At 44.3% G+C, this 12,291-nt stretch overlaps 1 protein-coding gene across 10 annotated transcripts in view; it reads left to right on the top strand.

Moving 5' to 3' along the window:
• SEPTIN6 (septin 6) overlaps positions 1–4,996 on the top strand; it is an 85,475-nt gene extending 80,479 nt beyond the window's left edge. For 4 of the 10 annotated variants that reach the window (XM_078362830.1, XM_078362829.1, XM_035289590.3 and 1 more), the window contains exon 11: positions 667–3,795. Coding sequence is in view for 8 of the 10 variants with exons in the window: in XM_078362829.1 (XP_078218955.1) it covers positions 667–800 (134 nt within the window). In the remaining 2 variants the exon portion in view is untranslated. Of the gene's footprint in view, positions 1–666 lie in introns of all 10 variants that reach the window. The other 6 variants (XM_035289594.3, XM_035289589.2, XM_035289592.3 and 3 more) reach the window with 3 other exon arrangements.
• The last annotated feature ends 7,295 nt before the right edge of the window (positions 4,997–12,291 follow it).

The raw sequence follows: 12,291 nt of genomic DNA, 5'->3' as shown, positions 1-12,291 counted from the left end.
AACCCGGGAGGCAGAGGTTGCAGTGAGCTGATATCATGCCACTGCACTCTAGCCTGGGCGACATAGCAAGACTCCGTCTCAAAAACAAAAAAAAAAGAGACAGATGGCAGGGTGCAGTGGCTCATACCTGTAGTCCCAGCACTTTGGGAGGCAGAGGTGGGTGGATCACCTGAGGTCTGAGGTCAGGAGTTCAAGACCAGTCTGACCAACATGGAAAAACCCTGTCTCTACTAAAAGTACATTAGCTGGGCATGGTGGTACATGCCTATAATCCCAGCTACTTGGGAGGCTGAGGCAGGAGAATCGCTTGAACCCAGGAGGCAGAGCTTGTGGTGAGCTGAGATCGTGCCATTGCACTCCAGCCTGGGCAACAAAAGTGAAACTTTGTCTCAAAAAAAAAAAAGAAGAGACAAAAAATATTTTTGTGGTTGTTGATCATGATTTTGCTGGCTAATGCCACTGCTGCCATCATGTGGGAGTGTGTGTGGAGTGTATGAGAGAGAAAGCATGTTCCCCGGAGCCAATGCAATAAGACTTTTAAGACCATCTAACATAGCTATAATTCTAATTTAGCCATTAGTCCTCATGACTTAATTTTCTTCTGACCTTTTTTTTTGGTATATTAATCTATCTGTTCATTAACTCAGCTTCTCTTTTCATTTTCAGTTTGGGCTTCCTGTAGAAACCCTTTACCTGCGCAACAGAGCTGGGCCTCCCTTTCTCTAATTTCCCCCTTAACATGCCTCGGGGGCATACCATCCAACTCGGTCCCTCTCCTCTCTTCCTGCCAAGGTTTATAGAAACCTGAGAGTCTGAGGACGATGTCTGGCCGCTGGTCAAGAAGCCAACAGTCATGTGGCTCACAGATGAATCCTGCTTCCCAGTCCCCATCCCGGCACCCCCAACCATTCCCCCTGTATTCCCCACCATCTTTGCCAGAGGTGTGACATAGTCAGGGGGCCCATCTGCTACTCTTCCCCACCAACTCCCCAGTTCCAGTTGCTGTTAGTTTCCCTGAGGTGTTTGCATCCACCATGGCTGGGTAAGCACCGGTCAGCACAGCTGCCTCCTTGGTCTCCTGTAACCTAGTCACTAGTCTTCTCTGGCTCACCCCACCCTCATCCTCAGGAGCCACAGCCACTTCTCAGAGGGTTCCAAAGGGAGAACCTTTGGCGCCTGTTCCTTCTAACCTTCAAGTCCAGCCCTTTCCAGTTCTCATTCACTCAAAGTAACTGCACTCAAGCTGTGCTCAAAATTTGCAACACATTTATTTACACCAAACCCATAAAACACAACTGCTGGAGAAAATAGCAGGCATTTTCCCTCTAACTCTGGGTATCCCACAGATGCAAAAGGGAGAATAAACCTGAATATTATTACCAGTCTAGAGTCTTGAATGATAGCCTTACTGAATTCTTCTTGTGAGGTATCTCAGGGTAGTTTCCAGAAGGGCTCCATACCATCCCAATAGGGTGAGGCCAGTAGCAGGAATAATAAATCCCACTTTGTAGACTGGAAAACTGAGCTGTCAAAGAATCAAGTGTTTGCAGGTTTGCTCTGATGAGTCTTCTAGTTCGTTCAGTGAACGTCATGATGATTTTTCACATGCATTTTGCATGTATCCCCAATAAGAAGAGATGAGACTATCAGCTGGAGAGAAGAAAAGAGGTGTTCCACCTTGGAAGGTCCGTCACTGTTTCCAATCTAAGGAGTTAAGAGTCTGAAAATATTCCAGCCCTAGTTTTTATCATGGGTCTCATCTGATAGTGGCTTTGGGAACCTCTGTGAAGTACAGAGCCCTCCTTTATCAGGGTTATGAGGCACAGTGGCCTTTGGTGTTTGGCCAGTGACAGAGTGAGCGATGGAGTTGACCTGGCAATGATCTGTGGCTAACATGCCGTCTCTCTGCCCTTCCTTTGCAGTAACCCATGGCTGTGTACTGAATAGTATTCCCTGCTACAGCTGGACTGGACTCCATTTAGCTTTTTAAGCCAAGGTTCCTATTTTAACTGACAGCTTTCCTTCGGGGTGTCAGGCAGCCAGGCCCCCGACCCCTACCCTGCCACGTACTTCAAGCTCACTTCTTTTTGAGTTCTGCAACTTGCTCCGGCCTCCCAGTCCCCTGGCACTGACCGTGACCACCACCTTCTTTTTTTTTTTTTTTGAGTTTCTTTTTTTGATTACTTACTTGCAAAGCACACAGTCAAACAAGGTTATGCCAAATTTCCAGGCCCTTTCAAAGCATTGAGAAGGGGAAGGGGATTTCTTGCTTCAATTATAGATTATAATAGGAAGTGAAAATAAAAAAAATGAAAAGCAAACATACGCACGCACTTTCTCTTTTCTTGCTGGCAAAGCAAGAGTGCAGGTTTGCTGTGCGCCGTTTGGTAATCTACTGATTGGTGCGTTTGGTAATCTACTGATTGGTGAGTGACCAGAGTAAGTACGAAGGTGATGCCAGAGCACAAGCCAGTTTCCTGGGAAAATTCAAGTCACAGTGGAGTATTTTTTTTTTTTTTGAAGACTGTATGTTTGGAGGTAGAAACAAACCAACAACCAGAAAAAAAAAAAAAAAAAGCTGCTCAGATACTGAGCCAGTAGCTCAGAGAGATGCTGAGTTAGGCTTGTCAGGTCTCTTTGGGAAAGGCTTCTTTGCAACTTTGATGATTCTGTGTCCAGCTTCAGAGCTGCTTTCCCAGAAATTCACGCTTAAACAACCAACCGGTAATCATCAACCCCCCACTCCCCTGTAATTATTTGCATTACAAACCTGAGGCGCACTCATTTGCATTTGTGTACAGATTAAGACTTGACAAGCTCTGAATACTTCAGAAGTATTAGACCCACACAGCCTTGGAGAGACCTTCAGAAACTAAGGGGAGTTTTATATTAATGGAGATATTTTATTCAGTAAGACAATAGGACCTACTTACCCTGGAAGGGGAAATGAAGGCCCAGAGAAAGGAGGTGACCGAGGTCCCACTGCTGTTTCAATGCAGAAGCCAGACTAATTTCCACACCTCCTGACTCCCAATCCATTTCACAAAGGGATTCAATCTGCTTATATATGTTCCTGGAGACGAGGTCTTTTGATGATCAGAGAAATGAGTAGTTAGTGTTAGGAGACCCTTGAGTTTTTCCCACAGAAAAACATCTGAAGATGGAGTGAGTGAGGGGTGGCAAAGCAAAGGCATAGCGGGCCAGCTTCTTAACCCAGTGATGCTGCAAGGCTGGAATGGGGTCCAAGAGACTGTGTGGAAAAGGTGCCCTAGGCGACCCTTATAATCAGGGAACTTGGTAAACAAAAATCTAACCCATGAGTGAACGTAATTTAAAAAGTTGATCAAGCCTATTAAAATGTGTATTTTATTGGATAGGTATTCTCACTTTAGACAGATTTTTTTCCTCCTTCAGTTAAAAGGCTTTTGATTAGTACAGCTGTTACTATTTTAAAAAAACATACAGTTAGTACTCTGTTTACTTCTGGTGAAACAAAACCAGTCATTAGAAATGGTCTGTGCTTTTATTTTCCCGGACTGGAGTGGCTTTTCTGAAACGGCACACACACACACACACACACACACACACACACTGGAGTGGCTTTTCTGAAACAGCGCGCACACTCACACACACACACACACACACACACACCCTCACTTCTCTTATGCCAACAAGTTTGTTTTCCCTAGCCGCAGTGTAGATGGCTCTTGTTTTTGTTTTTTTGTTTTAATCATTTGGCATTCATATGTGGCTGTTAATATGTGCTTGTTTTTAATTAAAACAAGAAGCTTTAAACTGGTGTGTGGTGTTCTTAAAACCGCATAAGCAGATTTCCCCGTGGTGATGGCCCATCAGCGACCCCCATTTCTAACCTGTCTTCTCAAACTATAATCTGTGCTACCTCATACTGCACACTTCCCCCCCCCGTCTTACTTTGAATGTCCTCTTTCTTTGGCTAATTTCATGTTTTCTTTCTCTTTCTCTCTCCCTCTCCAGCTTTTTTTAATCTTGTCTTCAGCAGCTGCACTAAGTCTAAAGGAGAAGACTGCCATTATAGAAGAGTTAGGGTTCCATATTGTCTCAAATCAGAAATCAACCAGTTCCCTCTCCCCTCAAACCGCAAGCACACACACACACACACCACAGCACTCAACAAGTGTTCATGTGTCCCTGTGTCCAGGCAAGAAGCTCTCTTCTGACTTACATGGTATTTTAAATGGAAGTGTCTTGTCCTAACTAACAAGGCAGGAAAAGAACCATCAGAGCTGGAAAATGGACCAAATGTAACCTCAGAGAAACAACTACAGGACCACTCACCCAAGTGTAAGTGACTGGGGCAGGACACCTCAGCTGTGGGTGTGGAAGTACTGTTCACAAGCTTTTGAGTTTTATGTTTTTCTTTTAAACATTTCTCTGGTTCAATGGGTTGACTGTCTACAGCCACTGTTAAACATTTCTGAATGTGGAAGAGGAAGTCAAGTGACATTTGTATCTTCTTCAGCATTCACAGACCTTCTAGAGACTCCAGCAAGGGGGAAAAATGGATCCACTAACACTCAGGTGGAAAAGGGAGAGAAGGGAGTTTAAGCTTAGTGAGAGCAAAGTTACTCCATTCAACCTTCTGAGACCAGTTGGAGTTTTGAGAGAGGTTTCTGCTCAACCTAGGATCTGGAGGGAGAGCTTTGATGTTGGTAAATTTGCCTTGAATTCACTGGTTTAACTTGCATCAAAATACCATGTGAGCGTGCTCATTCCATATATCCCTACCACCATTCTGCTGTTCAGTGTCTCTTGAGAGAGCCTCTTTGCATGTTTGCCAGAATCTGTGTGTGTTTTTCCTTTCTTCTCCTCTGTTTTTTTGCTCAAAGGTGTGACCAGTCACTGCCCCTCTGGGGCTTTCATTCTCCAGGAGAAACATCCCAGAACCAGCACTGTTTAGCTTGATACCTTTCTAATGTCCATGTCAATTTTCAATAAAATTCAAAGAAATGCTAAATGACTGTGTGATCTGATCTTGTCACTGGGTGATGCGGCCCACTACGGTTTGCCTGAGGAGTGGGTGGCTGCCTCCCAAGTGGGTGATTCGAAGGGCTCAGAGAGGCGCCACCAGCCTATGAAACCTTCCTAGGTGGGTTGCCATCCCCTGTGCCCACTTCCTCCGACTTTCTTTCATCTGGGCCTGAAATTCCCACCACGGCAGGGTGGAGGTGGGCAGGAAGTCCTCTACTTTTTTCTTTATTAGCATGGATTCAACTAAGTCGAGCTGATTATCATCTAGTATATTAGATGGAGGAAGTGGAGTACCAGATCCTGCGGAACAAGATTCAGGTGAGTTTTAATTCTGGCAGGAAAAGAACTCTGCACCATGTGTCTTCTCATGTAATCCTGGGATGTGAGCATCCCCCAAAATTCGTGGATATATGGATATGACTGCTTTTCATGACTTGAAAAGCATTCTATAGATACTAAGGAGTATTTTGTGTCCCGGGGCTACCAGAGATTGGACACTCCCATCCTCCAAAGCATTAAAGTGGGCAAGAGAGACAGCCGTCACTTTAAAGAACCCTGGTGACCCTTAGGGAAACAAACTTTCCTCAGCTTCGTTTCCCTAAGGACCAGGGTGCAGAAATCAGGGCAGGCATCTTATCGGTACAGAGGCCTGGAGGCCTCAGAAAGTACCCGGGTACATAGGCCTGGTTCTGCGCAGCTCGCACACTAGGGGGCAGCCGAGTGACACAATACGTCTGTGACGTTTGTGACGTCACTGAGCAGAGGCTGGCACTAAGATGTCATGGAAAATTACAAGCCCTAGAGCCCTACAAACTTGCGAACTGTGCGCTCTAGAGGCAAGTTGTGTTTAAAACGTCTCTAGAGGCCGGGTGCGGTTGCTCACGCCTGTAATCCCAACACTTTGGGAGGCTGAGGTAGGTGGATCACCTGAGGTTAGGGGTTTGAGACCAGCCTGGTCAACATGGCGAAACCCCATCTCTACTAAAAATACAAAAATTAGCCGGGCATGGTGGCACATACCTGTAATCCAGCTATTCGGGAGGCCGAGGCAGGGGAATCGCTTGAACCCAGGAGGTGGAGGTTGCAGTCAGCGGAGATCCTGCCATTGCACTCCAGCCTGGGTGACGATAGCAATACTCCATCTTAAAAATAAACAAACAAAAAGAAGTCCTGGCCGGGCGCGGTGGCTCACGCCTGTAATCCAAGCACTTTGGGACACCGAGGTGGGCGGATCACCTGATGTCAGGAGTTTGAGACCAGCCTGACCAATATGGTGAAACCCCATCTTTACCAAAAATACAAAAATTAGCCAGACGTGGTGGTGGGCACCTGCAGTCCTAGCTACTCGGGAGGCTTAGACAGGAGAATTGCTTGAATCCGGGAGGCAGAGGTTGCAGTAAGCCGAGATCGTACCACTTCACTCTAGCCTGGGTGACAGAGCAAGACTCCATCTCAAAAAAAAAAAAAAGAAGAAGAAATGAACACACATAGCTGGAATTTTAATACAAATTAGTGGGGGTGAGGGGAATCGGTTTGCATTTAATAAAATTTGCATATAGCGTTGCTATCGCATCAATGGGGGCGGGGCATGGGCCTGCTGTGGTGAACAGAGCCTTCTCCAGGGGAGAGAAGTTGCTGAACATCTGGGAATGCCACCTGCTTCTAGGAGAATGAGTCTCTTGGCTTTCATGAAGGGTTCTCTTTTTCTCCTTTTTTCCTTGGCCTGTGGCTTAACTGCACCTAACAGATCTCTCTGGAGTGCCTTAATAAAACTAGTTAAGGACTACATGTTGTATATAAGCAATGCATTCATATACCTTCCTGTTAATAGTAAAAAAAAAAAAAAAAAAAAAAAAAAACATGAGTCTCTTATATCCTCAAAAAGGCCAAGCAACCCAGGGCTCCACTTGGCCGCATTGAGGTTAACAATGTCCTCTCCTATTTGAAATGTTCCCACTTAGGGAGATTCATCTTTTTGCTAAAATAACAACTTTCTTGCAAGGCCATTCTTTTGAAATGAAGGCACCCCTTGAGACAGTTATGCATTGGGACAGCAGGACCACATAGTGGTTTTGTCACTTACCACTGTATCCATCCACCTCTTGCACTACCTCTTAGGTTATTTGCCTTGGGCTTTAGAAAGTCTGTGCCCTGGGCTTAATATCTATGTAACATAATAGTCACTATTACATATAGGACTGTTTTCTGTTTGTTTGTTTGTTTGTTTGTTTTCGAGACAGTCTTGGCTCTGTCGCCCAAGCTGGAGTGCAGTGGCATGATCTCAGCTCACTGCGACCTCCCTCGGCCCCTTCAAGCGATTCTCCTGCCTCAGCCTCTGGAGTAGCTGAGATTACACAGCCTCTGGAGTAGCTGAGATTACAGGTCCCCACCACCACACCTGGCTAATTTTTGTATTATTGGTAGAGACAGGTTTCGTCACGTTGGTCAGGCTGGTGCTGTTGCACTCCAAAAAAATTAGCCGGTGTGTTGACATGCGTCTGTAGTCCAGGCTACTCCAATGGCTGAAACAGGAGAATCGCTTGAACCCAGGAGGCAGAGGCTACAGTGAGCCAAGATCGCGCCACTGCACTCCAGCCTGGGTGACAAAGTGAGACTCCATCTCAAAAAAAAAAAAAGAGGTAGATAGATTTATATTCTTCACCAATGTCAGGAGCTGATGTGCTTTTGAAACAATTCATTTTGAAATTAACCTACAAAAATAGTACAAAGTTTACTCACATACTCTTAACCCAGATTCACCAGTTGATAACATCTTGCCCTATTGCTTCATCATTTTTGTGCCCATATATATGTATCCACACCACATATACAGATAATATTTCCTTTCATAACCACAGACAGTTATCAATTTTGGTAAATTTCACATTCTAACACTAATCTTATCAAATAATATCCTTTATAGCACTTTTTCTTGCAGTACAGGATCTAGTCTAGGTTTATGCATCGTGCCCTGTCTTTTAGTCTCCTTTTGTTTGGAATAGCCCTCGTTTGTCTTTCATGACCTTGATATTTTTGAAGTCTTATTTTAAAAATATGATGTTCTCATTTAGGGTCAAGGTGTTTCCCAGTTTCTCTAGGATATAATTACTGGGTTTTTTTTTCTTTATTGCTACTAATAATCTGTGGAAAGAAACTGTTAAGTTCCTGGAAATATCTTACTCCTCATCAAAAATTTCTCCTTGGATTGAGCATCTATTGATAATGCTTGCCTGGACCAATCTATATAAAATAATGATTTCCTAACCCCAGCACTCCCTCCATATTTACCAGTTAGCACATGGTATTCGACTGCAAGCAAAGGCCCTCCCTTTTCTCTAAAGTATTTATCTATTTGGCATCACTGTGGATTTACACTCCCTATTTTTCAATGGTTTATAATTCATTGCTGTCTTTAATAATATTGGTGCTCACATTACTCACAGTTGGACAGTGAGAACTCCTAGTTATGCTTTCAATCCGTTAGTAAACATTCCTCAAGAACACACGGTGGTGGAGAATAGTCGGGCCAAGAACTTTTCGGATCGTTTATGGGAGTGGTGCTGCATCAGGTTCCAAGTTTTCGTCTTTTCATTGCGTACTGACTCCCCCTATTGGCAAAAGCAGGGAAGGAATCTCAAAGCAGTCCAAACGCCGGTTTGGGTGTCTTAAAGCAGTGACAGACGCCTGCATTAGAGGGAAGGAGGATGGATGATTACAGGAGATTTCTGGATTTTTTTTTTTTCTTTTTTGAGATTGAGACTTGCTCGTTGCCCAGGCTGGAGTGCAGTGGCGCAATCTCGGCTCACTACAACCTCCACCTCCTAGGTTTGAGCGATTCTCCTGCCTCAGCCTCCTGAGTAGCTGGGACTACAGGTGTGTGCCACCACAGCCGGCTAATTTTTGTATTTTTAGTAGAGACGCGGCTTCACCACGTTGGCCAGGCTGGTCTCGAACTCCTGACCTCAAGTGACCTGTCTGCCTCGGCCTCCCAAAGTGCTGGGGTTACAGGTGTGAGCCACCTCGCCCGGCCTTCTGGATTGTTTAGGATTGTAATGGCGACCTTTATTATCTACACCACCTCTCTTCAACTAATGTATTTCTGCTCAGGGGTTTCAGCGCCTGCTCACTGAGAAACCATCTGTGGCTGTGAGAAAGGAATGAGCTAAAATAGATAGGCTGATGGATTTTCTTGTAATCAGAAGGATACCAGAAAGGACATGGAGAATCCTGGAAATTTGTTTTCTATGGATGAAACTGTTTATTCCCTAGTGGGATTTACAAATGAAATCCTGTTATGGCTGTTCCAGAGCAGATGCCCTGTTACATCAGTTCCATTGACTTTTGTTTTGTAATCCAAGTTCAAAAGTCAGATTACAATTATTTGTTTGTATATAACAGAAAAGTTTAAATCCAGGCTAAGAGGAAGTAGTTTATCTTTTCACAGATTGTTTTCTAGGAAAGATGTATATTTATTACAATGCTGATTTTGGTGAAACTCAGCAACTTAGGCTGTGTCTTAGTCCATTTATGCTGCTATAACAAGATACCTGAGACTGGGAAACTTACAAAGAATATAAATTTATTTTTCAGTGTTCTGGAGCCTGGGAAGTCCAAGATCGAGGCACCAACAGGTTTAGTTGTCTGGTGGAGACAGCTCTCTGCTTCCAAGATGGTACCTTGTTGCTGCATCCTCCAGAGGGGAGGAGTGTTATATCCTCGTATGGCAGAAGGCAAAGGGCAAGTGACCAAACACTGTGTAAAGCCTCTTTCATTAGGGCCTTAATCCCATTCCGGAGGGAGGAGCTCTCATGGCTTAATGACCTCTTAAAGGACCCACCATTTAATACCATCACATTAGCCATTAAGTTTCAACACTTCAGTTTTGGAGGGGACACACTCAAACAATGGCTGGCTGAAATTAATCTAATTATGAAATAACAAATCAGCTTAAAATGTAGGCTCCAAGGAAGTGATTTTCGCTACGTTGGGACAAAGGGAAGAGCTTCATTCGTTTACCCATTTAATTCAACAAATATCTCTGAATGCCTACAGGATCAAGGTGTAGGTGCTAACAGCAAGACAAATAAGTTCCCTGCTTTCATGTAACTGACATTCCAGTGGATTACATCAAGAAAACAAAAAGGAAAGAAAGTGGTTTTTCTCTTGTCCTGGAATTGATTGCAAGCTTGGTGAGGAGAAATAGTCCTATATAAAACTAAATGTCCCACCAGCAGCAGGACCACTGGATGAGGTAACTTTGACCCAGTGCCCTCTTTAACTCTCTTATGACGTATTTCTAACCATACGACACGTTAGGTGTAGGGGTGTATTGGACTGAGAAGAGCAGAAGATAAAAGCACTTTTCAGTTTCAGAATTCCTTCTTTCCATGTATGTCTTTCTCTATGATGGGCATTCATGTTTATTGAGGTAATGTTAGTCTCTGAACCAGCAAATCAAAGAATACAATACTAAGAAGGAAGGTTAGAGATCATAAATTCAAGTCATGATTGTATGAGTGAGAAAAATAAGGCCAGAGAGGTGAAGTGACTTGCCGAAGGCTGTAGAGATAGTTGTTGGCAATGATGAGATGAAAATTTAGGTCACCTGATTCCCCATCTAGTGTTTCCCCCCCATTTGTCTTTGCACTCCCCTATTTATTATTATTATTATTATTAATTTTGAGATGGAGTCTCACTCTATTGTCCAGGCTGGAGTGTACTGGTGCAATCTCAGCTCACTGTGACCTCCGCCTCTGGGGTTCAAGCAATTCTCCTGCCCCAGCCTCTGGAGTAGCTAGGACTACAACCACGTGCCACCAACCCTGGCTTTTTTTTTTTTTTTTTTAAGTAGGGATGAGATTCACCATGTTGGCCAGGCTGGAATCAAACTCCTGACCTAAAGTGATCCTCCCGTCTCAGCTTCCCAAAGTACTGGGATTACAGGCACACGCCACCCTACCCAGCTGATTTTTTTGTTGTTGTTGTATTTTCAGTAGAGTCAGGGTTTCACCATGTTGACCAGGATGGTCTCGATCTCTTGACCTCGTGATCCACCTGCCTCGGCCGTTTTATTTTCTTTACAGCATGTATCACCTTTTGAACTTTTTAAAAACAGTTTGGGCCAAGCGCGGTGGCTCATGGCTGTAATCCCAGCACTTTGGGAGGCTGAGGCAGGAGGATCACAAGGTCAGGAGTTCGAGACTAGCCTGGCCATCATGGTGAAGCCTCGTCTCTACTGAAAAAAAAAATACAAAAATTAGCTGGGTGTGTGGTACATGCCTGTAATCCCAGCTACTTGGGAGGCTGAGGCAGGAGAATCGTTTGAACCTGGGAGGAGGAGGTTGCAGTGAGCCGACATCGGGCCATTGCACTCCAGCCTGGGTAACAGGGGGAGACTCCGTCTTAAAAAACAAAAACAAACAAAAAACCCAGTTTGTTACCCCAATAAACATGAATGCCCACCACAGAGAAAGACAGATATGGAAATAAATCATGGAAGTGTGAAAAGTGCAGTTATCTTCTGCTTCTCTTGGTCCAATACACCCATACACATAAAGTGTCCCAGAATTAGAAATACGTCATTAGAGAGTTAAAGATGGTCGCGGGTCCAAGTCACCTCATCCAATGGTCTGGCTCCTGGTGGGACCAAGACTGTAGTCAATTCCAGCACAATAGAGAAATTCCACTTGCTTTCCTTCTTTTTTTGTATTCTTGCTGTATTGAGCACACAGTAGGTGCTGCGAAAATTCCCGCTGACAGACATTGATAAACTGCTTTCGTGACACAGGTTGGCAGATAGGGAATGAAGTTACTGAGTGGAGACGACTCCGGGTGGAGCGATACCTTTGGCTACAGTGATTCAACGGCTTGCGGCCGTACAGTACCCTCTTCTCTGGGCCCCTTTTATCTTGTAATCTTTTTGCACTTAAGTTGATACGTGAAATAGAGACTTACTTGCAATCGTGATCATAACTGTGTAAACAGTGTCTGTGTTCTTTAGCAATTGGGATACCGTACGGACTTAAAAGTGGCTAACTTAAGAAGCGGCGCTGTGGATGATTTTGTTTGCAAGGTGTTTCATTTTTACTACGTTTTCGCAGTAAGTTATTATACAAAGCTAATGATGCACGATGCACAGATCATTTCAGGCTACTCTCTGCAGAAAAGGCACCTCGGGGAGCTGACAGTTTGTTTTGTTTTGTATTGAATGTAAAGTCCACGGCAGACCTAAATCCCTTACAAGGAACAGGGTCTCATCGTTGTGCAGCTTAGAAATCCAGG

This window comes from Callithrix jacchus, chromosome X (genome assembly GCF_049354715.1).
Source record: "Callithrix jacchus isolate 240 chromosome X, calJac240_pri, whole genome shotgun sequence".
Classification (NCBI taxonomy): Eukaryota; Metazoa; Chordata; class Mammalia; order Primates; family Cebidae; genus Callithrix; species Callithrix jacchus.
Note: the sequence above shows the minus strand (reverse complement) of the source record. Positions and strands in the feature narration are given on the sequence as shown.